Source organism: Brachionichthys hirsutus, chromosome 2 (assembly GCF_040956055.1).
Source record: "Brachionichthys hirsutus isolate HB-005 chromosome 2, CSIRO-AGI_Bhir_v1, whole genome shotgun sequence".
NCBI lineage: Eukaryota > Metazoa > Chordata > Actinopteri > Lophiiformes > Brachionichthyidae > Brachionichthys > Brachionichthys hirsutus.
Genome location: NC_090898.1, coordinates 5433923 through 5458646, shown reverse-complemented (window position 1 = coordinate 5458646; position 24724 = coordinate 5433923). Strand labels below are relative to the sequence as shown.

The following is a 24724-nucleotide window of genomic DNA, read 5'->3' as shown; positions in this document are numbered from 1 at the left end:
TCCAAGCTTTACTTTCCATCCTTATCGAATGAGAAACATTTCACACTTCCCATGCAATGTGGTCAAAGAGACAGACAACTGCTGAATTAAACAAGACTAACAGGACTACATTTAATCTACCCTTTTACTAGTCTCCTAGTTTGCTGTATTGTCTTCACACGCGTAATTCTACAGACAATATGCGCGCTAGCTTCACGGCAAAAGAAAAGATAGCTTGGTAGCCTATATTAGCTTCTATAATCCAAAATCAGTCATTATAAATACGACGCTTGTCGCGACATAAATTTAGCGCACATTCGGTAACTTTTGAAATGTTTGTCGTCACTAATTTGTTAAAAATGAATGACAAAATAATGAACTCACGTCCCAACTTGATTGCAACTTTGGTTTAGCCAATTTAGCTAGCAGGTTCCCAAATGCACGCTTGATGCTCAATGTTGATGTTCAGAGAGTACAACGCCCCTAGCGGCGGCTGTTGGTAAATGCAACAATGCTGAGAAAGCTGATTTGCTGTGGCGACCCCTCTCGGGACAAGCCGAAAGTACAAGTACTAGTTGTGTGCGCGCGTATGTGTGTGCGTGTGACTGTGTGTGTGTGTGTGTGTGTGTGTACTATTTGTGCTACATGCTTAATGACAAAATAAAGATTTATTCTCCTGAATTCCATTCCAACAATAAAGTCGGACTGATCACATGCTGTTTCTCAGTTTGACCGATAGATGGAGCAGTTGTGCAAATCTCAAAGTACACAATAGTATGAAAATAAACAACAAATAAAACAGATAAAATGAACACGCAAAGGATGTGTGCACTGTGGTCCCGCGAGAGTCCTGGAACTCCGTCTATTAGATGCGTAAAAACATGTGAAACTCATCATTAGCCGGAGCAGCCAGTCACCGGCCACTCACTGACTCAGTGGAAAATAGCACGGAATGAATTTTTACGTGTTTATGTTATTTTCAATTTAGGTTGGATTTTGTTTTTTGTGCGCAACGTAGATTTTCGCTGCGCGAAGACCGTATCAGCTGTGCGTAATTACGCACGAGCGCACCTTAGAGGTCAGAAGTGATACAACTGATACGATACCGTGTTGGATGAAAAGGGGACCAATAGCTTTCAGTATATCTTGTAAAGACTTCTTGAAACTTGTTCTGGTGGTTAACTTTCCTCCCCAATTTTTTTCCAGAATGGAACCTTTGACTCTTTATGGCCTTAATTGATTCCAAACACAAATAGGATGAATTTGATTGAAAACGAGGTGTCACAAATCAACTGAGAGCCACTTCATCTGGGAATGCTGAACAGTAAGAATAGACTTAAAACACTTTATTGTCATTACACACAGTGATGCAATGGAATTGAAGTAAATGTGTAGACTTGTAATTTTCTAAAAAGTATTAATTTGGACTTGTCTGACGGCTCTTGAAAAGATGCATTAGTCATGTTTGAGGGCTCATGTTGTGGCGTTGCTGCCATGTCAGAATGATGTCAGTATGATACGTCACTTGTCTGCTTTCAGCTACTCTCTGTTAATAGATTCTTAATATTTGTTTTTTGTAACTGAAGTGTTTGAACTTTGGTGATTAATCAAACATTAATTGGTAATATTGACTGGCATCAATAATATGATATGTGCAGCGCTGAAGGGACTTTGATCTATTATGACCTCCTTCTCCTCTGCTCCGTTACCTGCCAAACATACACCATACTATATGTCAGATGTGTGTGAACATGATCTGATGTCACCTTCCTGTTCTGTCTGTGAAATAACTTTATTCAAATATATTACAGGTAAATATTATATTTTGAAACAGAGATGTGACCTTTTAAGTTAGCGCTCAGAAACAAAGAGTTCCATTATATAAATAAAGTCCATCCATTTTATTGTAGAAGAGGAGCCGCTTAATCCACCTTGAAGGTCACAGGTGTTGCTGGAGTCTATCCCAGTTGACTCTGAGTGAGAGGTGAGGTACACTCCAGACGAGTCGCCAGCGCATCATGGGACCATGCATAGACAGACAACTACGCGCGCACAAATTTGCACATACGGTGAATCCGGAGTAACGAATTCACCTTAATTACATGTCTTTGGGGGTGGGAGGAAACCGGAGGACCTGGAGAACCCCCTTTTTTCCCTCAAACACTTCCGTCTTAGAAATATCTTTAAGTTCAAATGTAAACAGACCAGAGTAGATATTGCTGTAGTCTGTTGTACCACTCAGGCTTTGAATATACAATATTACCTGCATACCATTTAGTGATCACAGAATATACATATTGATGTAATGCACACACAAGAGAACATCTACCTGTTTTGACAGGCATGTGATTTATTAATAAATTTCACATGAACACACACATACTATACATACGATCAAAAAATGATGCCGGTGCTGGTAGCGCGGCCCAACGTTATTTAACATTAAGCTCTCCGTTCACAGGATCAGTCAGCAAATAACAACCGGACACGCAAGGTCATAAAGAAGAAGAAGACATTTACGCTTCTATTGCTGGTTACATAGAAATGATGATTTCAATGAAACTAACAGATGTTTGTAAAATAAATAGGATTTTTTATTTATTTTAGAATTGGAAGAGATGACGTTTATTATCAACTGTACAATCAAGACTTTAATTGTACATATTTAAATGGGATCATAAAATAAAATGACATATGCCCATCAATCACCAACTTAATTTCCAAAGCAGAGGCACTTCCTGGTTAAACTATAATCAATTCATATTTTAGTAAATCATTCTAGCATAGCTGCTACTGTATATTTACAGATGTTATAGACAGCATTTAACATAATATAAACCGTCTTTGCATGTACCATGAAATAACACTAAATAAAATCACACTCCTCCATCTACAGGCTTCATCCCAGTTCAATTACAGACGACAAATAACAGTCCTCGTTGCATAGACATTTAAAATGGCACCACATGGAGCAGTTTTCAACATCAGAACATCATCTTTACATTAATTTTTGACATTATACGATAAGATGAACAGGAATCTATTTATTGTTGTACGAGGAATGCTTCTTTGGTTCCTTGTGAGAATTTAGAAACGGCTTTTAAAAAGCAAAAAGAACATTGTATTGTTAAATCTGCATTTCTTTTCCCAGACAGCTTTCTATTGGGTTTTGTTTGGGATTTTTCACTTTCTTTCCTGGATGTCATCTCCTGTTTCAGTGCAGGGGTGGACCCAGAGGTTAAGTGTTATGTTCACAACAATAAATATCAGCACTGTGTTCTGTGAAACAAAAAAATATGTTATTGAGATAGACAACATTAAGGTGTAAAACAAGGGCTAGGGCAAATGAATGCAAGTTTTGTGGAACTTTATTTTGGCGTACATCCATTTATTTTTTATCTGAGGGCATTTATAGCTTTAACTGGGATTCATGGGTGTCAAAACTACAATTTCTTAAAGTGACAGAGGGAGATTTTTGGCAATAATAACGTCAATATGAGAAACAGAGTTTAAAGGTTCAAATTAAGCTCTATTAAATCCTTCATGTGTGGCATACAGAGGATTATTTGACTGTCTCTGCTCAACATGTTGCTGCTTTTGCATGGGATGAGACAAGCCTGTATGATTAGCTGTTCCTGAAAATGAGAACAAATATAAAGGATTTTAATTGTTTCGCGCCTGGGCAGTAGTTCAGGAAAATAAAGCCTGTAGTTTGCATGTACGCTGCAAGACAACTTGGTCTTTATTGTGAAAAGGCGCACAGGTGATAGAATTGTGCCTGCTCAGAGAAGAATGTGAGGTTAAATTCATCCTCACATGCTTCTAATTCAAATGCAAATGAATGTCATAAACGTGGTTTGTGCAATTCTCCTACATCTGGAGAGCTCTTCATATGTGCTGAGAGGTTCGGGTACATCCACGCAAGGAAAAGAGTAGTATACATATTTATTCAACTGTGACATTGACATTCCCTTTGTGGTATAACCTCAACACAAACCATTTTGAAATGCTTGCACCTATAAATATATGCAGTAAGGGATTTCTTCATTTGCACATGAGGAGCTCTCAACTGGGAGCAGGTGTGATCACTCGGTTCAATTTACCACCGTGGACAAACTTTGTAACAAGTAACTCCCACCTCACAGAAAGCTGTCGTCATTGGCGACATAGGAGAACCCATTGAAGGCATTGTTGGCGCTGGCGCTGGCATTGAACTCAGGGGTCCGACTCACCGAGTTAGGAACCATTTCTCTGGTGAACTCTGGATCGATGTGCTGAGTGTCAGCCGGACCTCTCTGAAAGAGGAAAAAAAACTCTTTGATCAAGGACTGACGGATCCCCTGTGGCTGACATTTAGAAACTAGCACCGGGGGGTTATAATTGTAAGGAGATATTTCAGAGAGTGCACACACTTGACAAAAGACAGGTGAGCAGAAACTACTCACCACATTAGGGTTGTAAGGAGGAGTGATTCTTTTGTGGTAAAGGTCGTCCCAATTGATTGGAGAGAAAAATATGTGGTTCTTAATTTCCAACTGCAGATAAAATAAAAACACATTATTTATATGTATCTGCAGTTTGTGATTAGAATGGCACATATGACGACAAGATATAACACCAACAGATATTTGTGTTACTATTATTCATTCATTCATCCATTCATCCATCTTCTGAACTGGGTCGTGCTGCATCCTATCCCAGCAGTCAACGGGCAAGAGGCGGGGCACACTACCACACGGACAGACAATCATTCACATGCACATATTATTATTATTATTATTATTATTATATAGATTTAAATTATGAGAAACTTATAAGGCTTCCTTGGATAGACAGGAGATAAGCCCAATGAAGCTAATTTAATAGTCCTGTGCCCATGATCATTTGTCTTAAAATGTGACTTATTTCTAATCTGGAAAACCATCTTTTAGGCATAACACACTCACAAAGTCGGCGATGGCCCCGAGGCGTCTATGCTGGTCCTTCTGCAGAAGACCCACGAGCATAGAGGTGATGGCGTCCGACTTCCCTGCAGGCAGCCGCAGCGGCTTGCGGAGGATCCCTTCATACATTTCACCAACGTCAGTGCTGTAGAAAGGAGGCTGAAGCAAAGGAGCCGGCACAAACATCCTTAGTACAAGAGTTGTATTGATAAATAAGTAACACACACACACACACAGACACGTCCATTTTGCAGTAAGGATGAAAAATAGAAATATTTTATAGGCTACATGTAAGCAAGGATCTACAGCATTGTTAACGTCTCAATGCTAACAGAACTATATTTACAGTGTGTTCACGATGTGTTAATAATTGCTAGGCACTGGTGCTGTTGACAATGTGAAGAATTTGTTGTCAACAAATATGCACTAGCTATATTTACAATCTGACCTGATGGTGGCAACAGATGAGATGTCAATCAGAGAATAAGTCAGACGGGCCATCCTATGGGGATTATGAATCTATCAAGATAATTCCATGTGGACATAGAGGATGAACCTCCGCTATTCTGGACATTCCATGAGATGTCCTTTATCCCATCCTCGGGTGCTCAGTCTTTGCACACACGATTGATTTATAGTGCAAATAACACTTACTAGGCTGTAGACCATCTCATAGAGCACGGCCCCCAGACACCACCAGTCTACTGTCCTGTCATACGGTTCCTTACGAAGAACCTCCGGTGCCAAGTACTGTAGAAGGACACGGACAGACAGGATTCTAAACCTCATAGTAATTCATTAGCCAGTTTGTCTGCAAGTGAAGATAATTAGAGATATAATTTCTATGACTATTTTTCACTCACTTCTGGAGTCCCACAGAAAGTGGAGGTGGTTCCCTCCGGCTCTATGCCTTCCTTACATAGACCGAAATCTGTCAAAACCACGTGGCCCTGAACACAACAAACATAAGCCAGGACTTTAACATGTCAGCCACACTAGTATAATTACAATGACCAGTAAAAGACCAAGACATGACATACGTAGGCGTTAAAACTCACAGGAACACATATATAATACTCACCTGAAAGTCTAAGAGGATATTCTCTGGCTTCAGATCTCTTCAACAAACAAGAAAAAAGGCAATTGTCAGGACAAACAGTAAAAAATAAATCACTTGTAAATGTACTACTTTGCATTTTGCATTTAAAATCCAGAGCCTAAATGGTCTGGATGTAATAAATTCTGATTCAGGCGGAAGGTTCTCCTCCAGAAATGCATATTGTAGTAATATTTATCCATTCAGAATACTAAGTGTTGTGCTGCTTGGCATTTTGAGAAGGCAGAAGCTGAGACATCCACCTTCTCTTGTTCGTAAAGGAACAAGAAGGCACTTTGCTTCTGGTGCTCCAAGCACCAAAATAAAACATTTGGAAAACTCAACAGCAACATATCGTGATCCAGTTACTTAAACAAATTCACAGCCCTCACTGTCAGTACATAGGAACTATTTTCTCTTAACTGAACTCTGGCGTGCAGAAGGAAGCACGCTCCGGGATGAAAGGCTGCCGCTCATGATGCGGTGGGATGTGTCCTCCCGGGACGACCTATAATGCTCGCCTGGGCAGTTTGCATACTTACAGTTCGCCTCTAATTCTACAGTTAGACAAAACCTTCTTTCTGCCTACTGATATATTTTTTGAATCCATTGTTTCAAGCACAACAAACCAAGTGCAATCTATTTCTGTTTGAACTGGAGAGAATGCAGACGTCCCACAACTCACTCCGAATCAATCTAGATGGAAGTCGAACTCACGACCCGGCCGAGTCACCAATTAATTTTATTGTGCGATTGGCTTTGACAGCCCTGTTTTAGATTATGAGCTGAAGTGATCCTTTCACAAACCAGAGATTAAGGGTCTGACCTGTAAACAATGTTGAGCGAGTGGAGATAGCCGATAGCACTCGCTACCTCAGCAGTGTAGAATCTCGCTCTGGGCTCTGAGAAACACCGCTCTCTTTGCAAGTGGAAGAATAACTGCAGACAAACAGGGTGAGAAAGGAAGATGAACAGATGAGAAGACAAAACACGATTTAGAGGGTAGAACAGAGAAATGAGGGATGAAAGAAGCAGGAAGCGCTTCTGTGTTTGGTTTGCAGGTTGCAGATAGATAGACAGACAGACAGATATATAGATAGATAGACAGACAGATAGATAGATAGATAGATAGATAGATAGATAGATAGAGCTGTCTGATGCCAGATCATCAACAAGGAAGCAAACTGTACAGAAATAAAATTATAAACTTAATTGCCTTCTGATTAAGAGTTAGATGAAAAAACAAGATACCACTCTAACGTTTATATGCTAAATATGAAACTAGACCTGCTACAGTATTCACTTAGCCTAACTTAGCATTAAAAAATGGAAATACGGTAATCGAGTTCTGTCCAGTTATGAATAGCTTTGTTAATGTCTTATTTTTAAATGATTTTTAACAATTATTATGTAAAGTTTGTATTTTTAGGAGGCACCGTTCACTTAGTCATTCATTCATTTAAATCTAACAAAATATTTCCCACAAAAATGGACAAACAAGTCCTTCAGTCATGCATTTATTTAGTTTAAGGCACATACCTCTCCCCCATTCACATAGTCAAGGACAAAGTAGAGTTTCTCTGGCGTCTGGAAGGAGTAGTGTAGACAAACCAGAAAAGGATGCTTCAGGCTTTTCAGCAGCACATTTCTCTCTGCCATAATGTTCTTTTGCTGTGGAGAGAAAAGCGGGAAAAAGTTACAACCTTGGCTAATTTGTGGATATTAGATAACCATTTAGCAGAATCTAGTTTCTCTCATGAGACCAAGCATATGTGAGGATTTTTTTTTAAATAAATTATAATCAGAATTATTAGGGGGAATAAGGAGCACATTGAACATCTGAAACGTGATGAATAAGTGCTGCAATTGAAGCCTCAGAAAGTTCCAAGAGTGCAGAAGAAGCACAAGTGAACATTTCAACTTCAGCAGAAGCAAACACTCCAGATGAAAGAGAAGCCGTTCAGTTGATTTTCTGGGAGTTGTAAAGTTTGTCCTTTGTACGGAACAAACTAAAGATTAGATAAGATTCAGATCATAATGCTCGGGCCGAACAGTGTTTACTCATAACACTCAGATAATTACACACGGTCCTCTTGGCTCGCTTCAGGACATTTTCCACCTGAAAAACTGGAGCACCACGAAGAACAAATACGTGTATCTATTATCATGACCAAAGGCAGCGTCTGATTACGCAACAGTAAAACTCTCCCTATGACGCATTCATGTGAAGTACGGTTTGGGTTCACGTGATCTGAGCCATGAAAGGAATTTGAAGAAGGATTTTTCCGGAACCAGAGAGAGGACGTCTGTCACCGATCCAGTAAACCCATTCCCTTCTGGGAAAGCAGAGCTCACCTCCTGTTTCTTCAGGATGACTTTCTTCTGCAGAACTTTCACAGCGTAGAATTTGTTGTCAGCTTTGAGCTTGGCGAGCAGGACCTGCATGAAGGTTTGTTTGTGAGCGTTTTGTTTGGTAAACAGTCGGAGCCACCATCACTGCTGTCGGGACATTATATCGAACCCCCCCCCCCCTCTGGGAACTCAACACAGATATATGATCTGTGGAAACAGATGAGACTGGGAAATCTGAGAAGCATGTCGATATTCAAAAAAGATACGACACTATTCTCGTGCAACGCAAACAATTTTTGTGCACGGCTTTTCTGTGGAACAAAAAACCTGCCCACCAAGGAGAGGAATGGTCGAGAGTGAATTCTGGGTGAACCACTCCTTTATTTCTGTTTTCCATTTTTGTATGTTGCCGTTCCAGTGGCTGGATGATGTTGAGGTAACCTCGGCGAGCTGTGGAGTTAATGATTCATGACGCAGGTGGCGCATGTTGATGAGGCAGAACTCAGCGGGTAGACTCTCTGACCCTGTCTGCAATGATATGTCAGTAGCAGCTAACTGTCCCTCTGTTATGTCAGTGACAAGGTCAGAGAGGTCAAATCCCTGCAGCTGAGTGGATGCGAAGAGAGAAAGTCGTAATCTACGTGACTCACCATTAATCATTGCCCTAAACATCACAGCACGTCCACGAGCCTTGTTGAAACCATTCAATCAGGGAATATTTGGCCCGGATGAGTTACAGAAAGGAAGCTCCAGATGTATTCAACAAATTACGGGTTAGATAGAGAGATAAGTAATTGATTTAGTGTTACCTTTCCAAAGGTCCCTTTGCCAATGACAGCCAAGAAGTCAAAGTCAGTGGGCCTGGCACTGGAACAAGAAGAGTGAGTTCAGTCATGCCTCGACATACGAGCGCTTTGACATACGAGCGCTTTGACATACGACCAAACCTGCGAGCAAAATGTTGCCTCGAGATGCGAGTATAAATTCGAGCACGCTTCTAGACGCTGACGCTAGATTGGTGAGCGCTGCGAGCTGTGGATTGTAGATTTTGGCTGTATCTGCAAATATTCTTTATAATAAGTGATGGATCCAAATAAAGCAAGTGTGTGTGTGTGTGTGCGTCCATATAGCAATAAAAAAAAATTCCATTGTTTTGAATTTGCGTTACGAGCTCAGTCCTGGAATGAATTATACTCACATAGCAAGGTATTACTTATTAAATTATTAATTATTATTCTATGGTCTGCAGGATAAAGTGACAAAATAATATCTGAAACTACGGACAAACAAAATGGCATCATTTTAGGAATGGCTCAGAAATTCGCCGTGTCTCTGCTTCTTGATATACAATCTAAAGATACGGTAGCAGAGTTAATGGGAAGGACGTCTATATGCTACTGACTGTGGGTTTGCTGATGGTCCAAGGTTGACGTCGTCAGGAGGAGAGGAGGATGGTAACCGCTGCCAGAGGACAAAGAAACACAAAACAAGTCGGTAAAAGAACTAAAACTAGACTCGACGTCACTCTGATTCATTTGGTGCACATCAACCGACATGACTGAGTTCCTGTTCACAGAACTAAAGGCTGACTTCCACATGAAAGCACGCCGATGCTTCCACACTATTTTAAGAGGACACATGGGGATATGAGTCCTGAATGGTTTCCATTATATGACCGTTAGAACCCGGATGTGGCGGATTCAGGTTTTAACTTTTGTCTATTGAGGGAACCGTGTGTTTGTTTGTTCATTTGGGTGAACTCAAGGGCACAAACTGGTCTGACAAAGTGGAGCGATCAAACAGCGAAGGTGAGAAGGTTTCAATGGTTCAACTCCCTCTATATATGTAAAAGCATATTAAACACGCACTCCTCAAATTTAACTGGAGAACAAACGTCTCCTCAAAACTGTAGCGTAGCAAATCAATGATTTATAAGCAACGGTATAAATAACGATCTCAATAAATAATATGCTCACAGACATTTTCTTAAAATAACGACTGTATTTAGCTCTAAGCAGATCTCACATGGTTTAAGAAAAGCAAAAAAATGAAAGGAGAAGACAGCAATCCTCTGAATACAAAAACTAATATACACTCACATTACAGTGAGCCATGGCCATCATCCATTCCACTCGCCCCGGAGGTTCAGCATCAGTGCCTGAAAGACCTGTGAGATCAGTTGAGGTGCTGAAAGTCAACAGTTTGGGACTCAAACCATCAGATGCCTTCAGCCTTCGTCCTCATTTCACAGATTAGAGTTCTTTGTTGTGAGAAGCTTCCATTTTGTGTGTGTGTGTGAACATGTTTACATTGTAAATATTGCTGTGTTATATTTCATTTCTGTCAAAACACACAAGGTGTCAATTTATTGACAAAAATATCAACTTTGAATTTACTGTAAACTTATGCAGTCTTGATGCATCAGAGCTATATTAAATAAATAGATTTGTAAAACCAGAAACATCCTGCAAGAATGATAAAACTATCTGAATGTTGTTATTCTAGAAATTAAATTCACTTCCTGAACCGACTGAAGTCAAGGTGAAATAATAAGTGGAAAAGGCACAAAGGGATGCAAAGACGTCACGTCTGCAGGTATTTAAATGATCATGTGCGTCACAGAGTCGTCTAAATTATAATGATCTCTCCACTGACAAGTAAATGTGCAATCCTTTCCAACAACACTCAAGGAAGTTAATCAGCTGCTCTGCGCCCAAAGGATTAGTCATCAGAATCACCTTAAAATCCACCAGCCTGAAACCCTGACTTCATGACCCCATAAATAAAATACAGTTTGTAGGAAGTCGATCGGACTGAAACGGTTTCCCAGAATACATTTTACAGATCAATAAACGATGAGTAGAATCCAATGGAAACATTTCACTGGCCGAGCTCTGTAGAGCTAAATAAATAAAAAAGATTCCATGAGAGGACTAAACCCAAGGTCTTCATGAATCCTATATAAATAGGTGTATCCTGTATAAATAAGAATCGACCAAATATTTGCGTCATACAACAGTAATGATTGATTTACCAACAACTACAAATAGAGCCGAGAAGAACTGAGCAAAGAGGCAACATATTGATTATCTGTTATCTGTGTGACTTTAGCGCAGTTCGCTCACCTGCGTGCAGACGGGCTCAGGTGAAGCTGATCTGAAGTCAGTTCCTGCTTTTTATTTTAGACCATGCAGGAAGGTCAATAAGAATCATTGATGAAGCGCTCCAAATTCCACTCTGACTTTCACGCGAGCGCGTGTGCGTGTGTGCGCGCGCGTGAGGATAGATCTGACTTCCGCTGTCTCCGCTTTCAAAATAATGTTCTGTTTTTGTACAAAATCTCTCTCTTTTTTTTACACACATTTCATTGCTTAATTCTTTTTGCGCACGCATCGACTGGATTAAATTGTCTTCTTGAGCAGAACCATGCAAGGTGTGTTCTCCATTTCTGCAATAAAAGCACAAATATGAGTTTAATATCATCTTCAACTGTCAGAAAGAGAGTAAAAACATGTCTAAACTAGGATGACACATAGGTCAGGTTCAGTACTGGGCAACCATATTTATTCTCGAAAGAAATTAATTCTATTTAACCAGGTAAGTCAATTGAGAATTAATTCTCTTTTTCAATAACGAGTGACCTGGTGGTGGGAGGAAGCTGGAGAACCCAGATAGAACCCACGCAGACACAAGGAGAACATGCAAACTCCTCACAGGAAAGCCCCAAGTTGGATTTGAATCTGCAACCTTCTTGCTGTGAGGCAAGGGCGCTAACCACTGTGCCACCGTGCTGAGCTTGTTGGAGAAAATGAAAGATTCCTCTGGGCATGCTGGGGCTTTCATGTTTAAACAATTCAATGTGTCTGGTATGCTTTATTTCCACAGTAAATCTGTTATATTAGTTAGTTGATCGTTCTACACAGGAAAGCTAAAGCATCTAATCTGGGGAAGCGTTAGAATTAACCCCTGTACTGAACGGTCATGCTTTATATTCAGAAACAGCAAATGAAAGTTCTCAAGTGAATGTGGCGTGGTATTACTGAAACAAACACAAAGGTGTGAGAAGATGTGCTTGCCCTCACAGCAATCTGTTTACGACAATATGGATAATAGGGGGATGTGAAATAAGCACAGCAAGTTTATAGTCAATAATGCAACACGCTCACGCACAGCTACGATCCCTCAGGTAAGACGAGAGGCAGTGACTTCAATTGGACAAGACAGCTTTGGACATTTATTAATTCATATGGTAGAATGGCATCTGTGATGTAGGATTAACTTGAAAGGCGCACACACTCACACACACACACACACACACACATCCCACCAGAGAGACTCACAAATAAGATTCCAGAGCCCTTAAACCAGTCCAGTAAAATAACACTGATCTCACAATGTCAATCCAATCCTGACATAAAATGTAAACATTTCAAAGAACACAGTTTTCATCACATGTAAACTGTAGAGCACTCCCAAATCCCAAATCGATCGTTTATAGTGCAAAAATGTGGATTGTTGCACTCTCTGGTGACCAAATGTGGGAACATCATTATGTAAAATCCATTTTACAGTTGTGCTAAAACATCAATGCAATCTGTCCTTTACAACTATGAAGTGCTGCAAAAATAATGCTTTTAAGATCATTTGCATAAAGATAAAAAAAGACAACAAAAACACTGCATCGATTCTCTTCTCTCTGAATTGACAGTTAAAATCACAGCTTCCGTGTGTGAGCATCAGTGCGGGGAGTAAATAGCATGGAGAAAACATCAGAATAATCTTCAGCTTGTTGAAAGGCTTCCCTTTGTATTCGTCATGATATATTTGTAATATTACTGTGTACAGGACTCCACTGTAGGATCCTCACTAAGCAGCCTCGATTACTGCACCTGTCTCCTCCCTCCTATCTTCAGCCAGCGCTTCCTGTCTGCCCACAGCTCCCCACCACCACCTCTTCTACCTCCGTCATATTAATCCCTCTGCCATGTCAGGAGATTTGAATTACAATACCATGTATTATCATAGTTTTGATCTTAACAGTACAGTACTTTGTATTTAGGTATGACTTTAGCCGATCTGCATTAAGGCTTGATTGTAGAAGTGTGATCCCACCCCATCCTCGCCGCCTTTATTCCACAAATAGGAATGTTATCACAGCTTTAACCAAACAAACCATGTAGCGGCAGGTCTGTAACCGCCATGTTGTGTCATGTACTGAACCCTCACCAGCATACCTCCATCCATCCTCCACATCCATGCTCTCTTAGCTGTATTTCTTAATTTCTCATTCTGCCATCACTTCCTGAATTTCTCCCTAACCCCTGATTTCCCCCCCCCCCCTCTCTCTCTCTGATGGGTACAGGACACCAAACACATGAAAAAAGGGTTCCGGGTCCCTGCAACAGAATGAATTTGGCACATAATGATCGGCAGCCCAACGGCCCTGGGTGAGAGGTGTGGCATCACTTCAGTCCCTCATCTGTGCTCTTGAACATGACGATGGCGTTGGAGATCTTCAGGGCGGGTCCGAGCTTGATGCTCATGATCTTCACAATGTCGGTCTGGGTCAGCAGCAGGAAGGCTTCCCCGTCAATCATCTGGGGAAGTGCAAATAGTGTTCATGTGACTGGATGCGGGGGCTTATGGAGGAGATGACCAACCGCCAGTCACCTGAAGCAAAACGATTCCATGGAAGTTACTCTAAATTACATTTTGCATGAAATTTTAAAGACCAAATGTCGCAACTACATAATGTGTTTGATCTGCGTCTAATGTTTGGCGAAGCTAGAGTGTCAGGTTTGTCAGCGACACTCAGAACAAGTCGACCACCCAACAGGCTCACCTTACAAACAAAGTCTGGATGGAAACATGGAAAAGTAAAGTTTCTCGACATTCACAAGGGATTGTTTTTGTTGTTGTCATCGCTGCCGTTTAACATGACAGCAAAGACAACAAATAAGGTATTTATTCACAGAGGTCTCACCTCTTCTTTGAAGATACGAGCCTGTTCTTCACAGCCGATTAGATTCTGGACAAACCTGAAGACCTACACCACAAACACATCAGGGATTCACACGCACAGAACCAGCGGATACAAGTCGCCCGAGGATTGCTCACCTCTTCGACGCTCCATGCCGCCACTTGTGTGGCGTGAATGCCCTGAACGCCAGGCAGCAGCTTGCAGTGCTGCTCCCAGCAGAGAGACAGGGTCCTGTCTGACTGACTGCTCAGAGCTGACATGAACAGGGATGGATAGACGCCCTCTGAGGACATGTCTGAGGACAAAGGTGTGTTTGAAGTCAAACATTGCTTGCCGGGGTGACCATGAAATGTTGAAACTTCCAGCAGACATTTTGACACTTACTCTGATAGTCTCTCTGCTGGCTTTTCCTATATTTTGGAGGACGACCAATCCTAGTGACAGAGGAAAAGTTTAATGTGAGACACACAAACATACACACGCACACACACACACACCTGCCACGATAATGGGTCTTCTTAGTCCTTTGGCCAAAGAAGATGTTTCTTTTGCACTCTGAGTCTGACAGTTCGGCCTTGAGCCTGCCCTGATTACGCTCAGCCAATGGGCAGCCGGATATGCAGTGATGCGCAGTGAATCGACCAGTCACGTGGCCTGAACCGTCACAGCCAGGAGTTGGACACTTCCTGTTTTTTCGGAGACAGAACCCCCATCTTTACAAGATGCAACATCAAAACAAATTATTTTCAAATATTTTTTGGGTATAAAACCCTGTCGGTATTGATTTTAATATTGACTTCAGTACCGACCGGTTGTGGAAGCTGTACTTGCTGGCTCTGGGCTGGCTGATGGGTTTGCAGGGAACAGAGGAGGGGTAGGTGGACTGTCCTGTAGCAGGAGGCTCTCTCACTCCTGTGTAAAGACAAATAGAGGCTTCCTCTTAATGCTACTAATCAAGAGCAGCTGTAGACAGCAGGGCAAACGGAGTGTTGGCCGCTACCGTGCGGCTGCTGGGTTTTAGTATCCTGCGGTGGAACTTTGAGCGGATGACCGGTGGCCTCACACCAGCCTGCTGGGTGGATGTCGGGGTGATCTGAATCCATCCACTCGTCATAGACATGACTCCATCCGTCATAATGGATCTGGAGGAGGAAAGGAGATGGAGCAAAAACAGTGTGTGGTAACTTCTGAATTAATTTGATAGATTATAGCATCAGCAGCTCTTAATGCCGCTGGCGGCTGTTAAAAGTAATGATGGACCCGCTGGAGTTTATACAACATTACAAACATCATGCATCATAATAACCCACACACACAGACTTACCTTGATGCGATGAGTATCCACCTCCTCCACTGTCGCCACTCTGATCAGACCAGGACTTCTCTTGTCCACAGCCTCCAGCTTCATCTGAGGCTGGAAGCTGTGAGCTTCACGCTGGAGACAGACGATGATAGGAAAACACGCAACGTTCAGCTGAAGGTATAAACTAATAATTATCTGCTTTACCTGCAGCAAACTTTAGTTCTATCATTTATTGGTTACCTTGGCCGAGGAGCTTTTGTTTTCGCCAGCGTTTGTCTCTGTTTTAGCAACATAACTCAGAAGGTTAAGGGCGGATCTTGATGAAATGTTGGGAATCTGATGATTACATTTTGGTGATGATCCAGAACGTGTATTAACATTATAAACAGAACTATAGCTCGACCAGTACATTAACAGATCCACCCGCTGTGATAATCTTCCTGATAATCAATATGTGAGCCCATTGGTGTGCCTACATACGTACGTAAGATACTAATTATCTGTATGTTGAGAACTGACAGGAATTATTAGAAAAATAACCTAATTTCAAATGCAGAAAGAAGCCAGATGAAAGAAAGCAGTCATGTTAAGGCTCCTAAAAAGCAGTTTCATTAAAATCTGTTCATTGCTTTTAAGTTGTTTATAAAGTTCTATAAAGCTACACAGACATGTCTGGGACTCTTCAGCCACGACTTAGTTTCAGTAACCCATAAGAATCATTGCAGTATTTCAGAATGATTGTAAAGGTCTTGTTCATTATTAACAATCAGAGGTAGACTTTATGCTAAACAAGCTCGAGAACATCTTATAACTGGGACTGCAAACAAACGATTTCTTTTTTCACATGTTCTGCGTCTTAACTCTGGCTTTTAGAGACACCAGCGCGGTCGTGTTCTGCCAGCACACACCACAGAAGACAAATACCACACCTCAGTTACAAAACAGGCCCCTGTGCAATATTTTCTGAGCAAACTGTGACTTGAATCCAAAATAGAATATCTATTTCCATTCTTACCACTTTAAAAGCATCAGCAGGCACCGCCTTGGAACCAGTCTCCTCCAGGTACCGCGACCAGGAGAACCGGCCCTGGTCTGGGTAATCTGATGCAGGGAAACAGAAAGTTAGATCAGCTGTGCATGACACTTTGCACATTTTTGCTTGCCTACCTAATTCCTACACGTGTGTGTGTGTATATATATATATGTGAGAAGCAAAGGGGAAAGCGATATAATGGGGTAGACAAACTTAATGACCCAAGACTATGAACATGAGAAAGTACATAAATGAATGATTAACGGGGAACATGTTGGTCACCTTGGGGCGGTGTTAGTGGGAGGTTTCTCTCTTGGCACCAACCAATAGGATGAATGTATGGACTGCTGGAATCACACCTGCATAGATTTTTTTTTAAATGGGAAACAAAAGCAACAATAAAACACAAAGTTAACCGTAGAGGAGAAACAACATGAGATAATAAGCAAGTGATGCATCGTTGTAATGTCATGTATGGAGTGAATAAATAATGCACAATGTAAATCGGGGGTGGCTCGGTGGCGCAGTGGTAAGCACTGTTGCCTCACAGCGAGATGGTCGCAGGTTCGTCTCCGGCTTGTGGCCATTCTGTGAGGAGTTTGCATGTTCTCCCCGTGTCTGCGTGGGTTCTCTCCGGGTTCTCGGCTTCCTCCCACCTCCAAAGACATGCAGCCTAGGCTGATTGGTGACACTAAATTGCCTGTAGGTGTGAGTGTGTGTGTGGCTGGTTGTATGTCTCTGTGTTGCCCTGCGATGGACTGGCGGCTTGTCCAGGGTGTCCCCTGCCTCTCGCCCATTGACTGCTGGGATTGGCTCCAGCTTGGCCCGCGACCCGATAGCGGAATAAGCGGTTAGAAAATGAAATGAAAACAATGTAAATCGTCTTTGAGTGTCTCGAGAAGCGTTATATAAAACCAATGCATCATTATTATTATGTTAAAGTCACAACCTAAAACTCTGCTCTTCTCAAGCATCCTCTGTCAAGTTGGATGCCAGGGTTTGTACCGGCCAGTAAACCCAGCTAGCGTTGATTTACGTCGCCAGTGTGTCTGAAGGCTCACCAGTAGTCATATGTGTCATCCCAGTTATCAAAATGAACCAGGAAACGGTTGTCCACCATATCGGTAATGGTTGCTACACAAATGAGGGAGGGGTTCATACGGTCCACAGCCTCCAGCTTCATTCCTATCTCAAAGCAACACTTCACATCGACCTAAGAAGAAGCAGGAATATTAGAAATGAGACGACATTCTCGCATCAGGAAGGAGAGACAGAGCAGAGGGAAGCTCAATCCGTACAAGCTGCTAAATATTATCATATTGACACAAATATCACGCCTGTTTTGTCATGCACATGTCATCTATAATTTACTTTATACAAAATGTAACCGTGGCACTTCCTGTTTGAAATATCAAACTGTTTTTTAATTGATTATTCTTTATTAGTTACCCTCCCAGGACTGGCGAAGAGCTCTTTAGAAGCCACTTGTGCTTTAGTCATTCTCAGGTAGTTGGTCCAGGTGAACTCTTCCTCTTTACAGCCTGCAATGGCAGAAACACCCATAGTTACCGACACGACAGTTTCAGCGACATTGTCATATTATCCTCAGCAAGAAACAGAATGCACAACCTTAAATGTGTATTCTTTGTTTGTTTTTTTAATACTATTTAAATTTCTTTGGATTCTATTTGCCCTTTCATCTTCCATGATGCCGCCGCTGACCTTTGGGAGTGTGCAACCTGTGTCCTGTGCTTTCACACCAGCCTGGAGGGTGGATGTCGGGTGAGTTGGCATTGACCCAGAAATCATGGCAATCGGAGTAGCCGTCAAAGTGGAGCCGCAGTCGGTAACCGCAGACCTGGATGACGGTATGATGAATAAAAGCAGGAGGGAGAAGGCTGAACTCCAGCAGCGATTTCTCACCCTAAATAATGAGCCTAGTTATTGCGACCCATCGGCCGTGCTAACGGACGTCCGGCTCACCTCGGCCACAGTGAGCACAAAGTACATGGAGGGGTGTTGTGGGTCGATGCCTTCAAGCTTCATCCCCTGTTTAAAGCCGTTCTTCACTGAAGGCACTCTCTGCGACTGATATAAAACATCAGATCATTCAGCGCAGACCACAGAGACTAAAATAAAGTGAAGCACAAATGAACGGCCCTCGTGGGAAATTGGATCAGCGCAGCAGAGCAAAATGGCTATTAGAGATAACCGTGGGTTTTTTTTAATTATCACTCTCATAACACATGTAATGCTGTTTGCTTACAAGCCTTTCAAGACAAAGCTAAGGATGCAAATAGGTTTAGAATGTTTGGGCAAAAAAATCATAATAACTTTGAATTCAACCGCCACATGCTGTCAGTGAATAGAAATGGAAATATCTGCCTGTGGCTGCATGCATTCTTAATTTTCTCCTTGGTAAATGTACATTTCTCATTTCCCCTATTGACAATGCAACAATAAGGGGGCAGGTTATTCCCTGTGCTACTGGCAGAGCTGCAGTCTGTGTATGTGATGTAATTAGAATTCTGAAACTACAGCCTGAAAATTCAACTCGCACATACCTCTCGGAAAAGCTTATTGGGTGCAGAGGCAGCTTTGCATTCCTCGAGATACTGAGCCCATGTCCACTGCTCTGTCTTGTTGTCTCCAGCTTAACCCAGTATATAAATGAGGCATTTAGTTGGTTCATTGAAGTAATGATTATTATATAAGCACAAGCTGAAACTGGAAGAGCAGGGAGCGGAGGACAGAAAATAAATGAAAGCCACTCATGGAGACAGAGTCCTTCAACATCTCATGTTTGAAGATAGACCCTGTAATTTTTAAGATCAATCTACAACATTATATTTGCCCTTCATATAATGATCCTGAATATAGAGGAAAACAGTAGAAGAAAGATATCAATGTATCATATAATAGCATAATATAAAAATACTCTACCCTGTGATACAGGATGTTATTATAACCGGACCCCATTATGTTTGGCCTCTCCACATATAAGGTAAAAAAAAAAAACTTTATCGTTCACACAATTAAAACACAAACAAGAAGAAAAGTAAATGCACCCAAATAATTGGCCTGACCTCCTCTGATGTATCTGCTCTCCCCCTTCAAGTCATCCATTCTCTCATCCTGAGACATTCAACAAAACAACAAAAAGTTAAAGACAGTAAAGATTTCTGTTAAGCAAACACACATTTTATTTTCATTTGAAAGGACTAGTTAAGTTTCAGCCAGTTTCATGCACATCTCTGGATTAAGCCATGCCGCCCCACCGTGCCTTCGATGTCCGAGTCTTCCTCAGAGGGACTCAGGTATTCCTTCCTCTTCCTCTTCCTCATGGGCTTCAGGTGTTCTGGGCTAAGGGATGAGACCCTTCCACCTGCTGGTACCTTCTCCACCCCAGCACTCCTCCTGAAGATTAAGCAAGCAGACACAGTGGCCCGTTTTATTTTCTGCACCTCTGACATGTGTTCTTTACTGCAGGATTTTAGTGATACTTTTAAGTAACCTTGTTTCTCTAAACTTTTTTTATGGGGGGGGGGGCTAGTTGTTATGAATCACCTATGTGTGTGTGACTGTAGCAGAGAGGGAGCATGTGCTGTTACCACCGTACTTGTCAGTGATGGGCTCTCTACGTAGCTCCTCTGTGTAGGTCCTCTGAGCTCGAGGATCATGGTTCTGCTGTCCCGGTCCAACCTGGACTTCATGTTTGACCGACACAAACCTCTCTGGCTGCAGAGCCGTGGCTCTCACAGAGACGACTGGAGTCGACGCAGCTGGCGTGAGGAATGGGGGGTGGGGGGGGGTAATAAAAGCAGAGCAGAACGATGGGAAATGTTTAAATGTCAACTCTGACAGAGAATCTCAGCGTGTATTTCTGATCTATTATTATTTTCATAAAAAATAAAATACGTTATTTTCATAAAAAATAAAATACATTATTTTCCTTCTTCCAACATGATTCTCTTACCACAACGTGTGTTACTACGGTCTGTAAACACGACTCTACCTGGCTTGTGTGCTGCAGCCCGCGCTGTGCCCACAGCTCTCTCAGAAGTCCCGGCTGCTGGCTCAGCGGTGCTGCCGGGGGTCCCTGGGGTGATCAGTGTACTCAGAGTTCCCATGTCACTCACACAGAACTAAAATACACACAACCACACGCATCAATGGATCATCTGAGGAAAGGATCTTTTAACCACATCTGTTCATATATTATTTCTCGTATTAACAAGTTATCTGACATTTTCTATCATTTTGTTTTTCAGTGGATTCATTAAAGTTTGTTCCCGGATAGTAAAGTGATATGTAACTTATTTAAAGCTTTCTTCACTGTAGTAAAGCTTGTGATCAGGCACAACTTATTGCTAAGATCAATGAAACTCTACCAACTCAGTTCCATAAAGACAAAACAGTCAAAAATAAAAGGTCAGAGATCTTTCTGTGCCGCAACGACTGAAGGGGGGGAGAAACAATTCTGTATGTTTAAAACACACATCAGCTCACCTTGAGGTTGCTGCTGGGCAGGATGGCCATCCCCTCCTTCCACTCCAGGACATGAAGGATGCTACAAGCCCCGCCCACCTGTGCTGTCAGAGTGGGTGTGGCCGTCTCATTGGCCCTGCCTCCTTTAAGTGCGTCGCCGATAGTCCCTGCCGGCGTCACCTCGATCTTCTGATGACCTGTGGCAGCAGCGGAAGAGAGAAGTGCATCCGAGGTCACGATCTCTCATTTGTGATGACGTCAATGAGTCATTTCATTATAAAATGACATCACAAACAATGTCAAAATAAACCTCAACTATTCCGTACGGTTCAAAATGGTAGGATGTTGACATATAAACCAGTGTTACCTCCACATAGCGGTATTTGTTGTTCCATTGTCACTGTTTTATTCTGTTGTAGTCGGAGGCAGAATAAACAGCTATTCCACGTGTTCATTTGTGCTGTGAAAGACACTGACGTCCGATAGAGAGGTGTTCGAATCACGATTCTAGCACTTTAACAGCAGCACTTGCTAAAAATGTGCTTAGTTTCATGGAAATTCTACAGAATATTACAACAAAAAAGAAAAATACTGTGAATGCCTATCATAGCTATCAAAAAAAGAAGAAACATTGTAATGGAGCCACCGCTCTATCTTTATCCAATCCAGAATTTAATGGATGCTTCTTTTATACATGCTCAATTATTCTGTCAAGTTTCATGAAATTCTTTCAAGGAGTTTTTGAGTAATCTGTAAATCGAAAGACAAACAAACCAATATTCTCACTGAAGAGTTGGAGATTCTATTTTAATGTGTTTTTTTCCAATCTTAATCGAGCAAATAATCTTCATATCAGTCCATACATGATTCAAAGTAAAAAAAAAAAAAAAGACCTGCAGCTAAATTTTAAAGGTCTTAAATGTTTCATTTTTACATTGTAAATCTTTATGTAGATACAGAGACAAACAAAAATAAATCATAAAATACAGAGCTAGTTCAACACTAGGCACAACATTTCACAGACAAAATGTACCAAACCAGCAGGATTAATGGAAATCTATTTTAGAGCATGAAAGCAGAGTGCATTAAGCAACAGGAAACAATGGGGTCAGCTCAATGCTATCACATTGAGCTCGTCATACTATTGAGCTGTGGCAAGCAGGGCTGCAACTAAGGACTATTTCTATCTATTACTCATAATTCTAACAATTATATATACTGTATATATATTTATTAATCATTTACCACAATCACAACTTCCGAGAGCTCAAGAAGACATTTACAATTGGGATGTTTTAACTGATCACCTGTTCAAAATCATGTTATCATGTGTTGCAGGGAAGAAAACAATCCTGACGCATAAACTTCAGATTGTATGGCTGAAATTATTTTGCCTAAAAAGTGATTTTAATGAAAAATGATGATTAATTTGTGCAGCTTTGGTAACACGGAAATGTACTGAATCCGTGTGAATGATTTTACTGGTTTAGCGTCATTATCAGGTTATGTAAAATTATTAAAATGGTGGGGTAAGCATATGCTGACAGCCTCACATTAAAATGTTGTTGAGCCAGACATATGGGGGCACGCTGCCACCATGACACCAACGCTGACCTGGTAGGAGGAAAGCTGTGGTGGTGTGGGGCAGAGGCCGAGCCTTCTTGGCCAGGCCACCACTCCCACAGATGAGGACATTCTCCCTGGGGGACGAGGAAGATGGGCTCAAAGGGGTGCAATCCGGTTCTTTGGCTGGAGCCTCCATGTTCATTTTGGCACTCATGAGTGTCCCTCTTTCTCCAGAGTGCTAGAAAGGAAAGAGTACGAGGAACAGCATGAAACTCTCTGGTTAAAAGGACAGAAACAAATGTCAATAGCGGTTGTTGTCGAGAAACTGTGACTTTTCCTTATCCAAATGTTGGTCTATATAAACAGTAAATGTAGATTCAACAGATTCAACATTTGGATAAACATTCAGCAAACGAAAATTAAGCTTAAAGGGGACATATTATGAAAAAGAAAATCACATTTCCCATATTTCTACGCTAATATTTGGTGGTTTCGGGTCATTGCCAACCCAAAAACTGCTACATTAAACCACCCAGTCAATCCTGCATAGTTTGCGTAGTTCTGTAATCAAGTATTGAAACATGTCTGGTGGCACTGTCCCCCGTTGTCACGTCACAACGGGGGGGGGGGGGGGGGTATTTTGACCAAAGTCTGTCCCAGATATTTCACATAAGTGTTTGGGAACCGCGTTAACTTGTGGAAAAAGGGTATATGTGACCTTTAAAGACAATTTCAAACTTAACAGCTCAGTGTAAAAACACACTGGTTTTATGAGGCACATCTCTCAAACATTGCACAACCACAACTATGTATTATGTTTGATGGCAAAGATACTATCTGTGTGCTATTTTCTTCCTCTGGCTCTGTCCATCCAGGAAATGCTAGAAGAAAAGGTCTCGTCTTTTGTGTGGAAACTGAAGTTTGGGTGTTATTGGACATTCCAAAAGGACAATGACTGCAAGCCGACCTCAAGGTCCACTGAGGATTGGTTTCAGAAGAAGTCTTGGATCATTCTAGAGTAGCTGCTGCGGTTCCCTGACTTGAATTCTATTAAAAATAATCTCCACGTATATTACCTTCGTCCAGGAGGAATGGCTTAAGATTCTTCATTAATGCTGTCAGAAGCTGTCGAGCATCTCATAGCAGCTAAAAAGTCTCTACAGAGTAATTCTGAGACTGCAATAGTTTACTTAAAATGTAGTGCTATATTTAGAAGAAAAAAACCCACGTATAATAATATAAAGTTAATTGAGAACTAATTCTCATTTTCAATAACGACCTGGACCTAATTTGCATGTTTTTGCTGCATGGTGAGAGGAAGCCGGAGAACCCGGAGAGAACCAAGGCAGACACGGGGAGAACGTGAAAACCCATCACAGACAGGCCCAACGCTGGATTTGAACCTGTGACCTGCTATCCACTGTGTCACCGTGCTGCCCAACAGAAATACATGCAAAACCAACAGCACTACATTCCTAAAAATGTGGGACATTTATTAACGTTTATCCGACGGCACAGAATATCTGCTTTCCATAATCACAGACACTGAACTCAGTTAGTGAAGAAACACAGTTTACTATTTAAATGAAAGGTCATATCTGAATGCAGCATATTACAGCATGGTCAGATTAATCTTATTACTTAAAAAGACATGAGAAGGAGAGATTTTCTTGAAGTCCCAGAATTTGAAAAATTAATAACAGACAACAGATGTAAAATCAACACTATTAACATTGGGAGAATCAGAACATTGGAGTACTCTCCATGTCTTAACTGCAGTTCTTGTATTACTGCAGCAATCTTGAAGTATTTAAAACGTTCTAAAAACAATGGCTAGGAAAGAGGACCTTCAGAAAACTGTTCAGGGAAGCCCCCTCCTGTAGTGACACACTGCAGGCACTAAATGGAGATTTTAATTGTGAGAATATTCATATATTGAGCCTGACAGCATCCACGCAGGGAAGAAAATATCAGACAATTCAGT

At 41.5% G+C, this 24724-nt stretch overlaps 2 protein-coding genes across 2 annotated transcripts; both read right to left on the bottom strand.

The window, feature by feature from the left end:
• Window positions 1-4118: 4118 nt before the first annotated feature.
• sgk2a (serum/glucocorticoid regulated kinase 2a) lies at window positions 4119-10490 on the bottom strand. The gene is made up of 12 exons (XM_068744492.1): window positions 10470-10490; window positions 9773-9831; window positions 9180-9237; window positions 8374-8457; window positions 7558-7689; window positions 6845-6957; window positions 6004-6040; window positions 5786-5872; window positions 5577-5672; window positions 4926-5081; window positions 4425-4514; window positions 4119-4274 (listed from the first exon to the last, which is right to left on the bottom strand). Exons 1-12 carry the CDS (start codon window positions 10488-10490, stop codon window positions 4119-4121), a joined length of 1089 nt encoding a protein of 362 aa, XP_068600593.1.
• A 3342-nt stretch (window positions 10491-13832) lies between these two features.
• On the bottom strand, window positions 13833-22954 carry l3mbtl1 (L3MBTL histone methyl-lysine binding protein 1). The gene is made up of 21 exons (XM_068746101.1): window positions 22786-22954; window positions 21196-21380; window positions 20702-20831; window positions 20306-20468; window positions 19965-20103; window positions 19773-19821; window positions 19251-19339; window positions 18670-18774; window positions 18409-18544; window positions 18136-18227; window positions 17748-17899; window positions 16969-17045; window positions 16669-16754; window positions 15675-15785; window positions 15351-15492; window positions 15160-15262; window positions 14848-15036; window positions 14735-14784; window positions 14488-14645; window positions 14354-14416; window positions 13833-13967 (listed from the first exon to the last, which is right to left on the bottom strand). The coding sequence occupies exons 1-21, from the start codon at window positions 22952-22954 to the stop codon at window positions 13833-13835; spliced, it is 2523 nt and encodes an 840-aa protein (XP_068602202.1).
• Between the last annotated feature and the right edge of the window lie 1770 nt (window positions 22955-24724).